Raw genomic sequence first — 21,426 nt, 5'->3', positions numbered from 1 at the left:
CTTTTCTTTTCTTTTCTTTTTCTTCTCCTTGGTCCTTCCTTCCGGCACCACCACCCCTTGTCGGAGAAGAGGTGGTGGTCCGGTCGGGGCTGGCGGCCCTGTGGCCGCCTCTGTTGCCGTCCCGGCCAGATCCGGCGGCCCGGGTTGCCCCCAGAACCCTAGGGTACCTGCGGCCGAGGCCGCGGTGTCCGGTTCGTCCGCAGGCCGAGCCCGGTTGGGTTCGGCCCGGGTGGTCGTCGAGTACGCGGCCTGTGAGTCCGGCCCGACCCGGGGCTTGTGGGTTTTTCTCCCTCTCCTGTGCCGGCCTCCTCCCCTCTGTTTCATTGTTGACATAGAGGGGGAGAGCACCCCAATGAGGGGTTTCTTTACTTCTGTTAAACCCTAACCCTAAAAACTCCTTACCTTGGTCAGTTGCAGTCGGGCAGTGCTTCCTTCCTAGTAGTCCCTCCTTTCTCAGAGCTTCAGGGTTTCTTTGCCTTCGGCTCCAGGGCTTCGGCTCTCTCTCTCGTTCAGTGTTCTAGGGGGTCTGTGACTTGGGGATGCCGGCAGAGGCTTAAATAATTTGTTTAAGGGATGAGACCTCCTCTGAGAGGTCTCATCCTCTCCTTCCTTCCTTGCTCCGAGACTGACAGCCGCCCCCTGGTCTCAGGCCCGCCGGAATCGGCTGCCAGCAGGGGGTGAGGTGGCAGTCCCAGGGTTTGCATGGCTAGGGGTTTTCCTCTGTGAGGTCCATCCCCCTGCCCTCTTAGCTCCGGAAGCTTCCAGCCGCCCCCCCTTGCTCTGCCGTTGCGTCTGGCCTTGCCACGTGGGGCATGAGGTGGCCCTCCCCTGTCGGCTAGTTGTGGCCTTATCCTTTCTCTTCTCAGCATGAGGTGGCAACCTCTTCCCGGTTGCCACTCTGATAGTACTGCCCACAGTAAAAATTTGGGCCCAAACCCCTAACTGGGCCTATTTCTTATTGGGCCTAGTAGGTTGTGGGCCCGGACATTACAAGTTAGGTCTAGTCTGATATCATTTTGTAACAATACACAATCTTACAAAAAGAAAAAAGAAAAGCTAGCTGGAAGGTATTATTTTGAGTTTCTTAATCCTATACAAGTACTCAGGATCTCTCTAGCACATAACTGATGTTGGACTAAAAAAATGCACGTGTAGATCCTCTGATGGGTGATCTGTAATTTTTTACTATTTAATATACTCATATTTTTGCATATTTTGTTTGAAGAGACATATATATAATTGTAATTACCTCGCATGGAAAGCATAGTTGCCCACCAATTTGGACTGCACCAAAAGCCTATTACATTTTGGATGAAGTGAGGGAGACAGCCATGAGTCTGCATGGATGGAGAGTAATAATCCAGCTTCATTTTGGCACAGGCTTGTGTTAATTTTAGCGATCCAAGTCTCGATCTACTAGGCATCCTGGGTTGGTGGCTTCGCAACCGAATGTCCCTTGACCTTCAAATATTTAATTTTTCCTATCTTAGTTTTACTAGGAACCTAGTCTTTAATTCATCTAAGATTGGCATGTGATTGTAAGAAAATATATTTAAGTCATTTATGAGGTGCATGTTGAATCAAACTCAACTTTTCATTGTGCATGGGCTCTTAATTATTGTTCAACTAGAATCAGGTATCCAAGTATGGACTGTAGATTTTCTTCTCATGAATATGGAAGTCTGAAAAGATTAGATCATATCTCTTGAATTAAATGTTGTCCCTCTCCATTTATATTCATTTTCTTTAATTTCTTGAATTAGGTCTGATTGTTTCACTCCATGACTCACTAAATGAAGTCTTCTTAAGCAACTTCATACCAAATGTCTAATAGCAACTTGAAAGCATAGTTTCATTAGGCTGCTTCTTCTATGCATGATTTGGTTATAATATTGTAGTGTACTTCTTTGTGATAAATTAGAAGAATTAGGACCATAATGATAACCATCTGGCCTTATCTGAATTATTTGGAATCAGCAATCAAATGTCTGTACAGAAAGAAAAAAGAAAAAATGAGGACAAAATAGAGATATACAATTCAAAGAATTAACTCATGGCATAAATTGAGGGACCCAATGACAACCAGCAACTACCGAGTGATTGGGATGGTCAAGGACCATATGAAACTAGTAATAGCTTTGACTGAACTATCAAAAAAAAATTAAAAAGGCAGGAGTATTCACCAATGAGGTCGAGGCTGTCACAATTGATAGAATCTTACCTTCATGCTTGCCCCTTGCTAGAATGGCGTACCCATCTAGCATAACATGTGGGACAATTGTGAACCAAATGAATGACTATGTTGTGCGATATACCATCCGTATGGTTGTTCCATCTGATGCTAAAGAGTAAAGAGAGGCCACCATGCATATACTAGAACAAAATTATTTGGATTGTCAAGGTTGCAGGCTTCCATAGCAAATTTATTTTATTTAGTTTTGTTTAGTTGTGTGGCATAATTATCTTCTGCAATGATTCCTGTAATAAATATGATCCACAGTGTTGAATAGTTGTAAACAACATATAGCTTCAAGAGTCCAAGTATCCCATGTGCCCACACCGCAACCTAACTAGTAGGGTAATTCAGATCTGCCCTGAGAGCCAGAGAGAGTGAAAAACTGGTTATATCTCGGGAAAGAGAAGAAAAACAATCAAACTTGCACGATAAGGTTTGAAAGCTCTGAAAATATTTTAATGGTGCAAGATCCTGCCAAGAAGCGATGAAGAACAACACTATGCCAAGAATTCTTATCTGAATAGTTGGACTTTTTGAGGAAAACCCTGTTGTTTTGCTCTCTCTAGAATGACTCGAACGTCACTAGGACAAGAGAGTCCTCTTGCAGATACCAAAACAAAAATAAAATAAGAAAAGCTTTCAGCTGAGGCTGTCTTCTATATTGTTGCCAAAGCTTCCTAAGGTTCATTCTATTGCATGGTTCGAGTTCATTTACACCGAGTATTGGAGGACATGTGCAAGCTTATTTTTAGCCCCACATCTAGTATGCAATAGGAAGATCTGGATACTCATACAAAGTTAATAAATCCAAATAACAACTTTGAGCTAACCTTTTTAGGTAAGCTTCTGCATCGTTAGAAATGGTATCAGAGCATATTTGCCTCATGATCTATGTAGACTAGGACATATCACAGCTTGGGTGGAGTAACCACATGCTAATCGTGGCATTTGTAATTGGATTTGATTGAATTTGAACCTTTAATTTGGCGAGGATATCGAGGTAAAATGGGAGGAGGGTAATAAAAGGTCCTTGGTAAAGTTCTTTCAAGTATTTCCTTCACATCCTTGACAAAATGGTGCAGTCCTTGTCTCAAGGGCACGGTTGAGAATAATGGATCCCCAAGGGGATACAATTGGATCCTTGGCTCCAACCTTTTCTTGATAGAATTTCTCTTGTATTCAGCTTTAAAGCAAGCCACATAAAGATTTTAACTTACATCTTGGCATGTTGCGGCTAGGATGTGGGTGTGCGAAATTAAGGAGATCAAGAAGAGATTAAAAACAAGACCATCCAAAATGGATCCAGATAATTGCCTATATACTTCCAGATAGAAGCGCGGGTATAGTCTCTTATATGCTTGATCCAAGGCTTTCTCTATCAATAATCATATTTTCAAATCCCTCTTCAAGCTCGACATCATCCCTTTTCTTCCTTTCCACTTCTCTCCTCAACTTAAACAATAAACTCAACACAAATCTAAGATACATATCACAACATCTTTCTCAACTCATACTTTTCTGATCCCTTTGATCCAAACCTAAACTAAACGGATCGGATTTCTAAAATTGGGACGAGAAGTGATACAATCCTAACAACGTTGTGTGCGTCTGTAGATACTAGCATTGCTCTGTGTGTGTGTGTGTGTGTGTCAAGAGCCCAATGCGGTGTTAGGCATAATTTTTGGGAGTCAAGATCTACCAAGAAGGATTAATCAATTCGTAGTGGTTGATGCCGTAGGAGTGAGGTCGGAAAAAATGTACTTGGGGGCTTTGTGCCTTTTGCCTAAGAATTTAAAAGAAAATAATAATAATAAAAAGGATATGCACTAAAATGCATATTGGCCTCTTTATTTATGTAGCATTCCTTTGCCTTATATATGCAAAAATATGTACATTTATATTTTCCAATTCTATATCATTGCACATAAAGTATTTGAAAATGATGATAAGAATAAAGCATCCAAATATTTTTTCTAAGCAAAACAGTGAGATGCTACACCTGTCACTTACAATGATAAAAGCACCGAAAGAAAAGTTTCAGCATATAGAAAATGTAGAGATGCTTTTAGGAGTATTTTGCTTAAGCAATTTACTCAAATACAGCTTTAAGTCCTCAATAACTAAACCATTTAAATGGTTTCCAAGTATTTCTATTTATTCTAATAGCCCATATTTCTACTAATCTTTCATGCATGATGCATCACAGAAACATCAAGTCAACCTGAACCATACACGGCGGAAACATTACAACTTTGCAACAGCTTACGTACGTCCTCTACGTCCTCGGTTTCTCTTGGACTTTGGCCTAGTAAAATTTATTGTTGCAGCCATATAAATCCAATCACATATCCTGTCAATGAATTGGATATAAGCATACCTTGTACTCCTTTTGAGCATCACTGCGGCAAAAAATCCCCAGAAGCCAACCACAACTCCCGGACTTAAGCCAACATAAAGCCATATCATTTCTGAACCATTTTCATCTTGTTTTTCTTCTATTGGACCTTCTGCAGGTTCATCGCCGGGGCATTTTTCTGGCAGTGGTTGTCCACAAAGATACTGATTGCCAATGTAGATGGATGAATCATTCAAGGTTTGGAGTTGGTTGCCAGATGGAATCCTTCCTGACAGATTGTTGTGGGACAAGTTCAAGCGCGCCAAAAAATTCAAATCTGCGATGCTTGTAGGAATTGTGCTTGATAGGTTGTTCATCGACAGATCAAGTGACTCCAACTGCCCCATGGCACCAATATTGAACGGAATCCTTCCTGTCAAATGATTCCCTGATAAGTTCAAGGAATGAAGCCCACGAAGGTTTGTAAACTCCTCAGGAATCTGTCCAGAAATATTGTTGTCTGAGAGGTCTAAGCTTGTCACAAGTGAGAGCACACTAGTGAATGTGAGTTCCAAACCTTTCGTGTTTATCTGAATATTCTCGGTATAATAGGAGGCCATATCTTTAGAAAGAACAGGTTCGCTCCCATTTTGTGTGGTAATCATGGCTTTAAAATTACCAAATGATGGTGGCAAAGTTCCAGAAAGTTTGTTGTCAGCAAGATCCAACACTTGAAGAGAAGCAAGGAGTGATAGTTGCTTAGGAATATTACCGTCCAACATATTTGATCGCAGACGGAGAACCTTTAATGATAAGAGGCTCCCTCCAATCCATTCAGGTATGCTACCTGAGAACTTATTATTGCCAAGGTCAATAGTAGTCAGCTGTTTGCACTGTTGCAAGGACAAAGGAATTTTACCAGAGAAGTTGTTGTCTCTCAAATGCAGTGACATGAGTTGACTGAGAGATCCCATTGAGCTAGGAATGCCTCCTGACAATTTGTTATATGAGAAATCAATGACTCCCAAACGAGATGAATTGTTCCAACAGTTAGGGACAACTCCTGATAAATCATTATCGGCAAGATTGAGAACTTTTAGACTATTTGCCTCACAAAATGCTGATGGAATGCTGCCATTGAACCTGTTATGTGCAAGAAGCAGAATGGTAAGATCGTCGAAACCACCACCCAAGATTGGCGGAATAGGTCCAGAGAATGAATTGTTGGATAGATCTATTAATCCAGTAATCACTGAGTAAGATATATAATTCGAATATGATAAGCGTGTGAGGTTGGTGAAGTGGGCTTCAGTCAGTGCACCTGCCAAGGAATTTGCTGAGAGATTCAGATAAGAAAGGGCAGATAACTTCCACAATGATGCAGGAATTGAACCGTCCAATAAATTCGAACCAAGATCAAGATCGACCAAACTTTGGAGCTCTCCTATCTGATTGGGCAAAGCACCACTAAGATTGTTGTGATGCAAATCAACATGTTGTAATCTACTGGTGCTGCATCTCGAGAAACCTTCTATGAATCCTGTAATATCTCCACCTATATTGTTATCAGAAGCATCAAAGGTGCTCAAGTTGCAGAGTTTACCCACTGTTCTAGGTATCTGCCCGTTGATACGATTACATGATAAATCCAAACTGCTCAACTTACCGAGATTCCCTATGGTTTCTGGAATCTCCCCACTAATGCTGTTAGAGCTGAGGTCCAAGGTCTCCAAGCTTTTGAGATTCCCCACAGTTTCTGGTATACGCCCACTAATTGTGTTTATACTGAGGGACAAGGACACCAAGCTTTTGAGATTCCCCAGAGTTTCTGGTATATGCCCACTGATATTGTTATAGCTGAGGTCCAAGGACACCAAGCTTTTGAGATTCCCCATAGTTTCTGGTATCTGCCCACTGATACCATCCCCATAGATATCGTTCCTACTCAAATCTATTGACTGCAAGCTCTTGAGACTCCATACCGTTTCCGGGATGTCTCCACTGAAGGTGTTCACTGAGAGATCTAAGACTCGAAGCTTCTTGAGATTTCCGATGGCAAGTGGTATACTGCCATTGAAAATATTGTACCCAAGATCGAGAAGTTCAAGGCTGCTAAGATTAAACAGCCAACCGGGTATGCTTGATGCAAAGTAGTTCCCATGGAGATCAAGTGTAGTAAGAGAAGTGAAATTAACATGGGGTAGTGTAGAGGGAAGGCTTGGAAGACCAGCAAAAGACAGATGCAAGACAGAAAGAGAAGGGAGCATATTGATCACATGAATCCAGTTGGATGCTTTTGAGAGGTCGGCATGACTCATGTCAAGATGCTGCAGGAAACGGATCGAAGGTAACCAGCCAAGATTATCAACATCCAAAGAGTACCAAAAGTTAGAAGCGAGATCAAGATAGAGCAAGTTTGAGAGGTTCCCGAGTTGGTGAGGGATTGTTCCACCAAACCCAGCATGCGAGAGGCTTAGATACTTCAAGTTGGCAAGAGATCCAATGAAGTCAGGGATCGGGGCACCACCAAAATTGTTCATACTCAAATCCAAATAATTCAGATGTCTCAAGTGAAGTAGTGAATGACTTACCTCACTTTTATTATGACAAGGTTCGGGATAATAATCGTCACATGGATAAGGGTAGTGGAGGTCAAGCTTTATGACGTGTCCGGTCATGGTGTTGCATCGAACTCCTCTCCATCTGCAGCAGTCTTTTCCATTCCAAGAGAGCCATCTGTGGGCATCATAGATGCCCTTCCGTATGCTAAGAAGAGCCTTCCTTTCCCTCTCTATGCAGCCTCCTGACCCGGAACTATTTCCACTGAAACAGAGGCATAGTTGCACGGATCCAAAGAAAAGAAGGAACGCGATCCAGATGGCATAAACAAGAGGAATGGAAGTATTGGTTGAAGCCATGAGATCTCAAGGAGCAAAGGGGGGATAGCTTGTTGAGACAACTGAGTTCAGAGGGAGACGGGAATGGGATTCTTGGTCATGTAAATAGTGACTCGCCTATCAGTGGAATGAAAAACTCGGTCATCGAAGAATAGTTCACCAATGGTTACGAATGAAGCTGAGCTATCAAGATAAGAATCCCGGTTCCCATATAGCTGCCAAAAAACATAGACCAACATCTAGTATTCTCAAGTCAATGCAACTACTAGAGGATGAGTTCCTGTTTTAGAAATGTATTTGTGGACAAGAATGCTCCCTATGCCGTAGGGAAGAAGTTGGCAGGACCGAAGTTGTGTGGACAAGAGTGCTCCCTATGCCGTAGGGAAGAAGTTGGCAGGACCAGATGCTCGTGCTGGTCTTCTCGAATTTAGTTTCAAAGAGTCATTTAATTGCTCTTCTGCAGTTATAACCGCGAGTTTGAAAGAGCCATTTAATAAGTTCAAAATTAAATTTTATTACAAAGACTCAAAATTTATTATGTTGACTTGACCATGCCGCGTCAGAGGCACGCAAGAACAAATAGCATATTTTGGTACTTTTAAGCTAATTTGCCTCCCTCGCACGCCAAAAATAAAGATCTGTCTCCTTGACAGTCGAATACCACAAAAGATTTTGGACAAGTTGATCTTGTCAAATTATATATAAGAAATAAGCTGTATGAGGAATTTCCTTGACAATAATCACAAAAGATCGTGCACAGGCTATTAAATCTATCGGCTACGTCAAGATTACAACACAATGAGCAGATAAAACTTTAATTTCTATGCTTGACTCCACAAGGAAAAGTGGATGACTAAGCTATTTTTGGCCATCCAAACTTGAGAGTCTTCTCCATATGGGTTGGCACCACCTAGAATGTCTCAGTTCTGATGATTTGTGGGATGGCACGCGCATCTCTTGCCGACTGTGGTACGAAAAAGAAAAAAGTATGATCCCCTGGCTAATCTTTAACACTCCGTTTGAATTTTAGGAATGAAAAATTAGAACAAGAATTGGATATAGAATGGGAATACATACGTACATATATATATATATATATATATATATATATATATATATATATATATATATATATATATATATACACATACATACATGAACATATATATATATATATATATATATATATATATATATATATATATATATATATATATATATATATATATATAATTCATAGTTTTTATTTTATTTAATTTTATTTTAATTATATTTTGGTTTTTATTTTAATTTTATATTTTTCTTTGATTATTATGATTTATAATTTTCCTACATTATTTGTTTTAATTTTCTATATTTATTAATTGATGTTTCCTTTGTATTTAAGATTTAATTGTTAAATTTTATTTAGTTATATTTTTGTTAATCTTAATCTAATTTTTAATTCACATCTCTCTAAGGTGACAAGGCCATAGCAAGATATGTTTCATCAAGCATGGGAGGGAGCAATCCTCTGCTAATTTTACTGTCCACCACACATGATATTTCAAGAATCTCTAGTTGCTGTAATTGCTGCAACCGATATAAAACTGCCATGGTCGTCATAATTGTCTTTCAATGGCTGCACCCCTCACCACTTGACCGCTGCTACCACTACTAGATAAGCTAACTCGAGAAGATGAAGCGGTGTCGCTGGTGATGATGGCAAAGAAGAGGCCGAGACCAACATCGGTTGCCAAGGAAGTCTACGAGATATGGTCAGAGATGCATTTGGAGTCCTAAGGCGAACTCCGTAAGGAAGGCCTTTTTTTTTTGTTTTTTTTAATGATGAATATTTTTTTTATGGTCAGGGGCGGCCCAATGGAAATTTTTTATTTTTAATTAAGTTGCCCATCCGGCTAGGCCATGGCAGTATATAAGATGTCAACAACCACGGTTATTTGTGGAGGTGTGTGGGACTATTTCCCCACTCGACACCAAACCCCAATTGTGGTACGAGTGGGTTTGACCCATTACTCACCCAACTGTGGGAGGTCCGACCACAAGTCCCACTATTGAAAAGAAGGCTAGGTTAACTCATGGTCCAATCAAACAACAGTGAAAAAGAATTCCTCCAGTGGGTGGGTTGGTTTGGGCTCCAAATTCTATATTGCCAACCAAATGCTGTTGCATTTAGGTCGCCAACAGCCACTTTGGAAGTACATTCAGAGTTGGCTTCGTTACTGCAAACCGATTAAATTAATCGTATAGGACTTTCTTATATACGGCCCTGCAAAGACGGTTTAAGAATTTTCTTCCCCCTTTTTTAACGGAAAAAAGAAAACTACTTTGGAATGACCTAACCTAGGACCCAATATCTTTCCCATATTCGATGGAACATTTATTCCAGGACTTGGTTTAGGTCATGCAAGCTTTGATGCCAGTTCCCAATAGCAACATTTCAACATATACCACATTTAGATTCCGAAATTTGATCCATCGGTCAGGTTCATATCCCTGATCTAAATTAAACTACTCAACTATTATCATATAATGAGCTATAGCTCTAAAATTTACCCTGCCAAATAGTATCGATCCTTTCAAGGTAAATTAGAAACTCAAGCCGCCCTATTCCCGAGCCAGACCCTATCCAGCTAGAACGTGATGGTTAGTGGGTCGGGTCTGCTTTGCTTTTATGATATTTGTGTCTTTTTTAAAATGAAAGGGGTTCTGAATTATGCTACTTGGTCTTGAAAATATCATGATAAAGTCTGTGAAGCATATTATCGTCATTAAGATATTGCGCAACTCTATTGTTTAAAAATACACAAAAGTTCTGAAAATGCTATTATTCATTATAATAGACCTCAATGAAATCTTTATTAGCTGTTTTATTGTTTGTTAAAACCGCCTAGGTAGTGATATAGATAATGAAATATTATTAATTACTAATAACTAGAAGGTATTGCAGTTGCTGATGCCAACCACTATTCACCATAATAGAGAATATTTTTGATTGTTATCATTGGATCAGTAATTATTTGACCTTTGTAACAGCCGTTGTCTTTGGTTGGGGCGGCTTCTTGATGATTGAATTTGTGATTAAGCTCTCCGTTTCGTTTCATTCCACTTCTCTGCTGCTTCTGACTATTTCCTTTGCCGTTTCTTTCCACCTGCGCTTTCATATATAGATGGCTGGAATCTCTACCATCTTTGATCCTTTTGTAGCACCGTCCTTCCTTTCCTTTTCTGTTTTCTCTCTCTGAAAAAACCATTTTCAATAAAAGCCAAGTAGCAGTCTCTCTGCTTCCCTTTCCATCACATATCAGTTAAAAAAAAAACTTTCAAATTTTCCCTTTTAATCCCTAGAAGGAAGAAGAATGCCCTTTTTGGTTTCAGAGGAGGCATCAACTCTGGCAATAACAGACCAGCTTTATTGTTGGGCATTTACAAATAGATGAAAGTGGGGACTCAACATATTTGAGGTGGTGTTCAGGATGACATAGCTCCTTTGCTTCACCTGAAGAGTTGAATCTCTTTGAGCTAAGCATCAAGCATTTTGAAAAATGTTCTTTAAGTTTCTTTGCCCTATATAAGCACCAAGGTGTCTTCAATCTATAACTGATTAAGTACTAAATCTGTCTACATGGACTCTCCTGTTAGATGTGGAAGCACTATAGCTATTCTAGCCCTTTCATGACTTAAATTGGCTTCAGTACCATTTGTCAACTTTCGAACCAATAACCAAGTACGCAGAAGTCATACATGAGTGCCAAGATCTCTCTTGTACTGGCTTAGTTTGAGGTGTAGTCAAGTTCATTGCATGTTTGGTTGGGATCTAAACTTTACAAGAAAAGTCCAATAATTTGACCATTTTATGTTGTATGCATTGGGTGTAGAAGAACTGAAATCTAATCTTTCAGGAAAGGAGCCCACCTAGCTATATGCGTGGAAATGGAATCCAGTTGTCCAGGAGAACTGGGTTCAACTCGAATGAAGTCTAAATTTTGAAGCTCTTCTTCATGGCTTAGAATATTTGGGAGAAAATTAAAAAAAATTATTCTAGCAAGGATTTTGTATCATTGTTCGGTAATGAAAAGAATTCAATAAAAAACTAAAAAAAAAAGAAAACAATGATAAATTCTTTTTGCAACACATCAAAGATTTTCCCCTTAAAAAAAATAACCATATTAAAGAAAATAATAAATAGAAGGGCAGGTCAAGTTAACATAATCAGCTATTACGTTCAATTTTTTTGATTATGCCAAATACAAGAAAATTTCTATTATTTCTTTTTTTATTTTTTTTATTTTCATACCAAACACACCTTAAAGAAGTATAAATAAAACCTGCTTCTACTTGTTCTCTCTTTTTTTTCTCTCCCCCATCTCTCATTCAAATGCAACATTGCATTATCACAGCGATATGACCTCATCTTTGCCACCTACACAGCCTTCACCAAACCGAGGCGGTTCCTCTCATTAGATGTGGAAGCACTACATCTACTTCAGCCCTTCCATGACTTAATAGTCTGGTTTTGGTATGACTTGTCAAGTTTTGGACCACTAGACCAGCACTCAAAAGTCATGTGTGGTGTGGAAAGAAGTCTTTATACATATCCCACATCTTGCCCAGTTTTGGACCGCTAGACAGGACTCAAAGTCATGTGTGGTGTGGAAAGAAGTCTAAGAAGTCTTTATACATATCCCACATCTTGCCCAGTTTTGGACCGCTAGACAGGACTCAGAGTCATGTGTGGTGTGGAAAGAAGTCTTCACAAATATGAAATATCCCACGGACTTTTTGACTGCATTGGCAAATTGATCTTGTTGGGAAGCTTCCGCTAACTTTCCCAGATAGAATTCAGAGGTTAAACTAGTTGTGAGGATCCGTACGGACGTGTGTTTAGTCCCACATCGGTTATTCGCTAGGTAGATCTTGGGTACTTATACAGGATCAAGGAACCCAAATAATACCTTCCGGCTAGTCATTTTGGGTGAGGTCCTGGGTTGTTACAAATGGTATCAGGGCGGACCCGGCCCATAACCTATGTGGACTAGGAGACACTGCAGCACGGATCTATTGGAGCTGACTACGGACCAATCGTGGTGTTTGTGATTAGATTTGAATAGATATGAACCCTTAGCCTGACGAGGACGTCAGGGCTTGAACGGGGGGAGTATGTGAGGATCCGTACGGGCGTGTGTTTAGTCCCACATCGGTTATTCGCTAGGTAGATCTTGGGTACTTATACAGGATCAAGGAACCCAAATAATACCTTCCGGCTAGCCCTTTTGGGTGAGGTCCTGGGTTGTTACACTAGTTGAAGAGATGATTTCAGTTTCTTCGCCCGTATCAGTATCTTCTTCAATATATAATAGATGTAGGATTGAATACTCACTTACACGGTTCCTCTCATTAGACATGGAAACACTGCACCTATTCCAGCCGTTCATGGCTTTAGACTGGTTTTGGTACAACTTGTCCGAGTTCTGGACCACCGAACTAGCACACCGAAGTCATATGTGGTGTGGAGAGAAGTCCTCGTAAATATCCCACGGACTTCGGAGTGAATCCAAGTTTTGGGTGGAGTGGAAAGGAGTCTCCGTAAATATGCCACGGACTATGGACTGTTTCCGAGTCGTGTGGAGTGGAAAAAAGCTTGATGTTGTTGTGCGGGTCATGAACGGCAATTTATTGGAATTCAGAGGTCAATTTATTGGCAGGTCAAGGACGGCAATGGAATCTGCTTCAGATAAATATAACGAGATGCATCTGCTCCATCTCACAGCAGTTCAATTCATGGATCTAAAGGGAACCCAGCTTCTACTTTTGTAAAAGGATCTAAAAGGAACACCGCACAGAGTGGTTTCACTGGATCAGTAATTATTAATATTTGGTTTTGGTTTAGCTTTATGACTCAGTAAGACATCCAAAGCGCTAGAAAGTAGAACAATGATTCTTCACTTAATTGTTCAGTTCACTGCTGAGACAGATGTACACCCTTGCCCATCTCAGAGGCTGGATAGGGCATAAATCATGAAACTATGTGAAATGTGGAAAATGCATTGTGTTGTTTTACATTAAGGGAAGCTCATGTTACCCATAGGTGAACGTAATTACATAAAACATGCAACTTTGCTGCCTCATCTTTCTTTCCCCATCAAAGCATTGAGCAGGAATTAATTGTGGAACAACCCTTTCTTAATTTTATGATCTGGGTATCGGATTGGCATCATTTTATAATTGTTCACTTTGCCTATGTTTGTCTTTTACTCACACGGAACACCCCATTCTTCTGGTACTACTGCTTAAACTCGAGGACTTTGGGCCAGTAAAACAGCATTCGATTGTTTCCAATACAACTTGTTGGTGCGCAAATTGAAGGGAGAATTCCTATGTTTGTAATCGTAAATGACTAAGACTTAATATCATGGTTTCAAAAACCATTGAAATGGGATATGGTTCGACAAGTACCGTATCATTCTGGAATGAAACCCACACTGGTGTGGATTCTAGATGCCGAAACAATTGTAATGGTACATACCAACCATATTGGTCCATACCAATCCGTATCGGTAGTATTGTACCTGATGGGGGGCAAAATGGATCATCCAGCCCACTACAAAAGGGCCATCCAACTTCGCCCTAATAGACACCAACGCCGACCAGACGTGTCCTTGGTCTGGCCCAAAATCAGCCCGACCTCGGACTCCGCCGAGAGCTTTTGCCGCCTCCTGTATTCGCCGACTCGTCCGACCAAGTTCGGAGCGCCTCCTGTATTCACCGACTCGCCCCAACCGAGCTCGGAGCACCCTCTCCAGTAATATGCCCCGACCCTTAAGCTCGGGGTGCTTCATCCGAGCACACCTCGGAACCCGAAATGCAAGGTCGACCTTAGCAACCGTCTAATTGACCTCGCCAAATGCCTGATGCGACCTCTCAACGAGCTCGAGCTCGACCTCACCAACGGCCACACCCATGTGCGTGCCCACGCCTTTCTACGTGGCCGTACATTACGGCGCCACTACGCCACGCTTTGTTAGCTGGCCCACGGCAGCCAAAGGATAGTGTCGTGTTACTCCGGTCATATCCTACTACGACTGTTAACGCCCTACCGTTCCTAGGAATGGACTCCACCGCGTGCCACAAGCAAGCTCAGGCTGCGCGCCACTCCCTCTCATGATGGAAACGTGCCATACCTCCGCCACCTAAGCACTCCTATCAGAACTATAAAGGACCCCAATAGGTAATGCCTAAGGGACTTTTGGCTAGATCTACTAAGCTCCATTCTAACTTGAGCATCGGAGGGCCCTCACTGAAAACACCGGTAAGGCTTTGTGCAGGTACACCGTCGAACACGAGAGGTGGCTCTCCTCGTCTTCCTCCGCACTCCGGCAACTCCCCCTACTCCTCCGACATGGTCCCCTCGGGCCAAATTTGAACCACAACAATACCAGCACTGATATTCAATTTTTGGGAATATATTAGTTTCGGTATGCAAGTACCATATTGATGTCATACCATTCTGTTAGAAAAATGATATGAGATTCGGTACCCATATCTAAAACCTTGCTTGGTATAGTTGGATAGAATGAAGCTAATTACCAAACATCTAATTGTTGAGGCAGTATTCAGTTTCATCACCACGCAATACAGCAAAAATAAGTTTTTCTGGTGTTTTTTAAAGCGTCGCAAAAGTGTCGGATATGTAAGAGTGGAAAAAAATTTACCGGCACTTTTGAATTGCATCGCTAAAGGGTCGGTTTTTAGCGGCTTTTAAATGCGTCGGCCTTTAACTGATATTTTTATAATTGATATTTTTTATAACACGTTTTAAAGCGTCATTATAATTATTTTTTTAAAAAATAATTTTTTTTGAAATATATACATATTTTCTGCTGGATAATTCTACAAAAAAATTAGCTGTTTTACACATCTCATCAACGATCATGCAATATAAGTACTTGCTAAAAATAACAAGAAAATTTGAAGAATTGAACACATAAATCATAGTAATACATAACAAGAAGAAGGCAAAACATGGAGTGAAGCATGTGATAATTTATAAGGATCAAGACCCAACCAACAAGAATAGATCCCATACATCGATTCCCAGCACTGCCAAATTATAATAGCAGTCAAAAAAGGAGAAAAAATTTATAACTATTTTTCGCATGAATTATCGAACAACGCAAAGAGAGTCTCACCCATCATGAGTATCAAGATGGGTGTTATCTTCTATTGAATTAGGATAAAATAATAAAGAGGAAAATATAATTGAGATACATAAAAAAAAAAAAACTAGGACATGTAGCTTCTAAGCACTCCATAAAGCGGGAGAGATTGTTTAACAAAAGAGAGAGAGGAGGAGGAGGGGGGATTAATGAAGTGCTCAGATGTCGCCCTTCTTCGTATTATAACCGATGGAGACCAGATGCCGAAAGGAAGGCAGCAGGCTCCGGAGCGGCGGCCGTGGTGTGGGCACCTCCGACGGCTTTCTCCCATTGGTGTCATAGTAAATAACGCCGAAGAAATCTAGCAGCTGGCATTTCTCTCCCACGAGTATCGACCTCCACCAAGAAAGAAAGCTGTAGGTCCTATACATCGATTCCCCATGGCTTCCTGCCAACACGATCAAGAGAAGCACACCCAAGAAAGAAAGAAAGGAGAAGAAACCCTCAGAGTCAGTGACAAAGCGGGAGTGTTAGACGATGGAACGACTGATGGAGTTGATCCACTCCTCCTCCTTTCGAAGTCGGCGACTCCACGCACGGGGCGGGCCGGGGGGGGGGGGGGGGGGAGGGGAGGGTTAGGGATTTATTGGACTCCGACGACGCTTTCTAAAGGGTTGTCTCAATCAGAAACTCCGACGACTCTTTTTAAAGCGTCATCTTAGCTTAAAAGGCCTCCGATGACGTTTTTAAAAGGCGTCATATCATTTGAAAGCATCATCGATTTTAGCCTCTAACGATGCTTATAAACGTAGTCGGAGGCCAAAATTTTTTGTAGGATTCCGACAATGCTAATAAGCATCGCATAATTTTTGTAGCCATTTCACTCTCACCATGTACATCCTATTTTTCTTCTCAAAAAATCACGACAACATCAAGCATGCAACACTGCAGCCTGAAACTATTTAGATACATCTAGAACTGACCCCTATTTTCCTGATAGTTGAAGGGTTTTTCTTTAGGTGAACATGTAGATACATGCATATCCAAATTAAGTTGCCACTACCTTTGATCCATCTCGGAACTCTTACACTTATTCAAGAATTGCAAACAAAGTTTTACTTTTGAGATGTATAAATAACTAATGCATGTTATAAATCCTAACATAACAAAACTCATTTTGCAGAGTACATCTATGATATTTTAGATGTGCTTTGAGACACCTGTTATTGCATTCTAGGCCTACATATGCTGGTTAGGCAATTTAACATTCTATAGCTTTCAGGGAGCCGTGTCAATTCATGTAACTTGTCCTGAAAAAAAAAATCCTAATTTACACGCTGTAACACGCCACGTAAGCCCATTCACATATCCTAACGCACAATCGCGAGGGAGGGGACGGGAACCAACGGAATCCGTTAGTTCCGTCAAGAGCCGTCCCCTACCCCCTCATCACTCCAAGGCGACCCCACAGCCGTGGACTCGGGCTCCTCCCTCTCCGTCCTCCTCGCTGGCTGTTGCCACCGTCGACCACCGGGATTGTTCCTCTACCTCCAAAATGTCAAGCTATCCGAAACCTCTTCCTTCTTTTTTTTCCTTCTTTTTTTTAAAAAAAAGTGCCTTGTAGAGAAAAAGAATCTTCTCTTCCTGCATTGCATGTCTGTGTTATCTGATGCTGACCAAATGATGCTGCGATTACAAAAGCAAGCAGCTTCAGATCTGCCACCTTGTTGAATAATGTTAATTGAAAATATTTCTTGGCTCAGGGAGGGAGGGAAATCCAACATTTTGTTTTTATTAAGTTGTCTAAGCACGCATAAACTGGTACATGTATTGCTAACGTATACAAAAAACAAAAAGGTAATTGACAAGGTGTTGAAACCCAGCAACTGACTCAAGCTGAAATAATAAAATGCAATAGAATTCTCCAATTTGGGATGGAGACAAAACTACAATTACAATCAAATTCAATGCCCTATCCTACTGTCCAAAGACCTATTTATAATAAGTAAGCCCAACAGCTACTTAGATTCCTGAACAGACTCAACAAACTTCCTTCCTAAACTCAAGCAACGTTCACATAGTCAACTAACACTACAGAAAAATGGGCCTTTTCCGACGCATTTTTACCGACGCTAGAAGGAAGCGTCGGAAAAAATTTCACCGCTCATACCTTTGCCGACGCTTTCATTTAGCGTCGGAAATTCTTAGCATGCTGTATAGATCCCAACTAATAAGGAACCAGGCACCAGCGCTCTCTCTCTCTCTCTCGCTCTCGCTCTCTCGCTGGCTCGCCGTTCTCTGGCTTTTAAAGAAGAGAAGGAGGACGGTAAAAAAAGCTCTCGTGGCTCTATTTCGTACCCTTGAAAGCTCGGGCTTCTTTTATCGTTGTCGCTTCATTAGAAGGATTTTGTCTTCCTCTTCCCCTCGAGCGAGCGGGTGATCTCGGAAAGGTATGGATCTTTACCCCCATTCCTTTGGTCTTCTTGGAATTAAATCGGCGTAATCTTGCGTTTCTTCTCGGATTTTCGAACCAAATAAGGGTTCTTTTCTGGTTGTTATGCTGATTTTGGATTTCCTATTTTCTTGATCAGTTTTAAGGGTTTTCTTTCTCTTTGCCGATGGAAAATTGGAAATAGGTGGCTTTCGGCTCGGATTATGTAATGTGGAAGTATCTGGTGTTGATTTCAGTCGGATCTTTAAACCCAAGTTTTTCTGTACGGATCTTCCTCGTTTTCTGGGGTTTTGTTGGTCTGATTTCGTTGCACTCTGTTTTCTTGTTTTCCTATAAACTTTTTGTTCGATTTTCTGGTATGTATATACTTCAAATGATCTGAGGAACGCAGAACGTTGATCTGCGTCTGTTGATATAATTATGATGTCGGTTTTCTTTTTCCTTGATTTCTAGTCTTTGGGGTTGCTACAGGGGGCTGGCTGAGAGAGTGGTCCTAACTTTGTACATGTTTGTCGGATCAAAATGATGGCAAATTTTGTTACAAGATCCTTGGCGTAAGTAATCCTGTCTTGAATTAGTTTTAGTTTTCTGGCTGTAACATTACATCCGGACAGTAGATCTTCGTTTTATCTGTTATGTTTCTTGTCTTCAGAAATCCTTTTCAAGAAAGTGAATTTAGATGAGAACTCAGAGCGTTTCTGTCTATAGGTTGGTTCTTGGCTATGCTTATCCGGCATATGAATGCTTCAAAACTGTGGAGTTGAACAAGCCGGAGATTGAGCAGCTGAGATTCTGGTGTCAGTATTGGTACGTTCTTGCTACTTGTCGGGTAAAGGATTTCATTTTTCAATTATATCTTGCTTCTAGTAGTTACTTGTGACTAAAAAGAGAGTTTTGAATTCTTATTCATTTTTCTAGGATCTTAGTTGCTGCGCTGACCATCTTTGAGAGGGTTGGAGAATCTTTTATTTCATGGTAATGTAGATCAGTGGTTTGGAAAGTTGGGATCTATACAGCATGCTTTCTTTACATTTATTCTCCTCTTCCTGCTACAACTTAGGGTCGGAAATTAATTTCCAGAAAGTGAGCATTTTAGTTTCACTGATAAGCAAGAAAGAGGGCATAGATTTATCTTAGCTGGGTCGAAATGCCTATACTCTGATACTGTAATTTCATAAATTTTGAGGAACAAGGTAACCTGAAATATAAATTATCTTCAGATTAACATTATCGATGGTGTTAAATTTCAGGAATTCTTTATTTGGTTAATGTTTGGTTGAAAAGTTCAATTTTATTGTGCATTTGATGAGGAACTGAGATTGATGTTTGGAATTTTGATTGGCATCCTGCAGACTTATCTGGGAATTCAGATTTTTCGGTTCTACTTCAAATGCACCAGATGCTCGGCTGAAATTGCATTCAAAACAGATCCTCAGAATTCGGACTATGTTGTTGAATCGGGAGCATCCCGAAATTTTGAGCCTTGGCGGGAAGAGGACGAAGTGAGTGATTTACATAATGCTCCGTAGCATGTTATATTACTTGGTTTGACTAGTACATGTTCTGGGGTATTCTTGATATTTGATATTTTCGCAATAGAATTGTGGTTTCAATTCCAATATCTTATGTTGTGCTTTCATCAGGCAGTAGAAAAAGAGAAGAAGAAAAGAGCTGCTGAAGAGATGGGGGATGCGATGAAGTCACTGGAAAACAGAGCAGTGGATTCAAAGAGAGATATGGACATACTTGCAGCACTAGAAGAGCAGTGGATTCCGACGGCAGTCGTCTCCTTCTCCCAGGTTTTGTAATTTTTTTAATGTTTTTTCTTAGCTTTTGTTTCTGCTCGAAAAAATAGAATTTCGAAAGAGCGATGAAAGGACCATGATCCGATCGAATTTTCGATGAAAAAATGAATCTAGAAATCGATTATTTTGATCTTTCTATTTATTTATTCTTGCATTCCTTTCGTGTTTTTTTGCAGCATATTCGATTTCCAAATCATCCGAGTCTTGACGTCGGGAAACGCCGTCGATTTCACAGGTACTCTCTCCTCTCCCCTCTCTCTCTCTCTCTCTCTCTCCCCTCCTGCTAAACGGCTGTGATCAAAACGATGCACTTTTCTAGAACAACGGTATCCAATCATAGCCGTTGATATAGTTTAGAAGGAGAACAGAATATTTCTATATGTGCGGCCTGCTGGTTCGTATAATCGTGTATGAAATTGGGAATGCTTGAAAGTAGCAAATCTCCGGCTGGATGCACTGCACTTGGTTCATTTCATTGGCTTTTATTAGTGGAGTGCGCTAATGATTGAAGTCTACGAACTCCTTTTACCTGCCGTCTGATCCTCTTATCAAACGGCTCCGCAGGTTCCTCCCTTCCAGAAATCAAATATAGGGTCGTCGTGCACCAGCCTCGCACTGGGCGGCGAGAAGGCGGAGCGGCAGCAGGAACCCAGACCGCCGGCAGCAGGAACCCAGACCGCCGGGATCGGTCGGCGGCCAAGGAAGGATGGCATCGGCCGACGAGGAGTCGCTCTCCCCCAAGAACCGGCTCAAGCTCCTCTGCAGCTACGGCGGCAGGATCCTGCCGCGACCCTCCGACGGCCAGCTCAAGTACGTCGGCGGCGAGACCCGAAAAAAGAGAGATTTTTAGGTTCCTGATACTTCAACAGCTCGCAGAGATGATGATGGGGCTGAATGCGGTCCCTGATATTTTTTAGACTGTTATTTAATGAGTTTTATATGTATCTTTCTTATATTTTTCAAAATACATTGTAATTCTAATTTAATCTTATATGACAATATGAATGTTTCGAATGATCTGTATGTTTGTCTTGATGTAAATGTAATGCAGGTTCATATTGCTATAATATGTTTTTTAATATGCTTTTGTTTCTTTTTTTTAAAAAAAAAATCTACTCCCGACGCTTTAAAGCGTCGTTAAAAACTATCTTTGGCACGGGCTGGCACGCCATCGCCGACGCTTAAAAAGCGTCGGTAATAATATCTTTAGGCGACGCTATATAAGCGTCGTTATAGCATGGTTTTCCCGACGCTTTAAAGCGTCGGCGAAAACCCAGGCTTTCTTTGGACTTTTCTGACGCTTTAAAGCGTCGGCGAATTTTAATTTGCCGACGCTTTCATTAGCGTCAGGAAAGCCCTGTTTTTGCCGACGCTTTCTATAAGCGTCGGCAAAAACATTTGCCACTCCGGTATCGCCAACGCTTTTGCGACGCTTCTGTTTGCGTTGCGGGAACTTTAGCCGACGCTTATAAGCGTCGGTAAAGATTATATAAAGCGCCGGGAAAGATGAGATTTCTAGTAGTGTAATCCTCCTTAGAATTAGCT

At 41.0% G+C, this 21,426-nt stretch overlaps 2 protein-coding genes across 6 annotated transcripts; one reads left to right on the top strand and one right to left on the bottom strand.

Moving 5' to 3' along the window:
- Window positions 1-4,182: 4,182 nt before the first annotated feature.
- LOC113463407 (uncharacterized) lies at window positions 4,183-7,733 on the bottom strand. The gene is made up of 2 exons (XM_088718010.2): window positions 6,238-7,733; window positions 4,183-6,126 (listed from the first exon to the last, which is right to left on the bottom strand). Exons 1-2 carry the CDS (start codon window positions 7,487-7,489, stop codon window positions 4,499-4,501), a joined length of 2,880 nt encoding a protein of 959 aa, XP_088574136.1. The 5' UTR covers window positions 7,490-7,733; the 3' UTR covers window positions 4,183-4,498.
- Window positions 7,734-17,892: 10,159 nt separating this feature from the next.
- On the top strand, window positions 17,893-20,892 carry LOC120104962 (uncharacterized). Of its 5 annotated transcripts, none has more exons than XM_088718006.2 (8): window positions 17,893-18,074; window positions 18,530-18,630; window positions 18,785-18,883; window positions 18,995-19,051; window positions 19,429-19,578; window positions 19,720-19,875; window positions 20,058-20,116; window positions 20,446-20,892. In XM_088718006.2, the coding sequence occupies exons 4-8, from the start codon at window positions 19,049-19,051 to the stop codon at window positions 20,471-20,473; spliced, it is 396 nt and encodes a 131-aa protein (XP_088574132.2). In that variant the 5' UTR covers window positions 17,893-18,074; window positions 18,530-18,630; window positions 18,785-18,883; window positions 18,995-19,048; the 3' UTR covers window positions 20,474-20,892. The 5 variants fall into 5 exon arrangements, 4 of the variants coding, with proteins under 4 accessions (XP_088574132.2, XP_088574134.2, XP_088574133.2 ...); XM_088718008.2 differs by having other exon boundaries at window positions 18,729-18,883; XM_088718007.2 differs by having other exon boundaries at window positions 17,925-18,074; window positions 18,548-18,630.
- The last annotated feature ends 534 nt before the right edge of the window (window positions 20,893-21,426 follow it).

Source organism: Phoenix dactylifera, chromosome 3 (genome assembly GCF_051530095.1).
Source record: "Phoenix dactylifera cultivar Ajwa chromosome 3, Ajwa_hap1_PhDact_Kaust_v1.1, whole genome shotgun sequence".
NCBI classification, from domain to species: Eukaryota; Viridiplantae; Streptophyta; class Magnoliopsida; order Arecales; family Arecaceae; genus Phoenix; species Phoenix dactylifera.
Note: the sequence above shows the minus strand (reverse complement) of the source record. Positions and strands in the feature narration are given on the sequence as shown.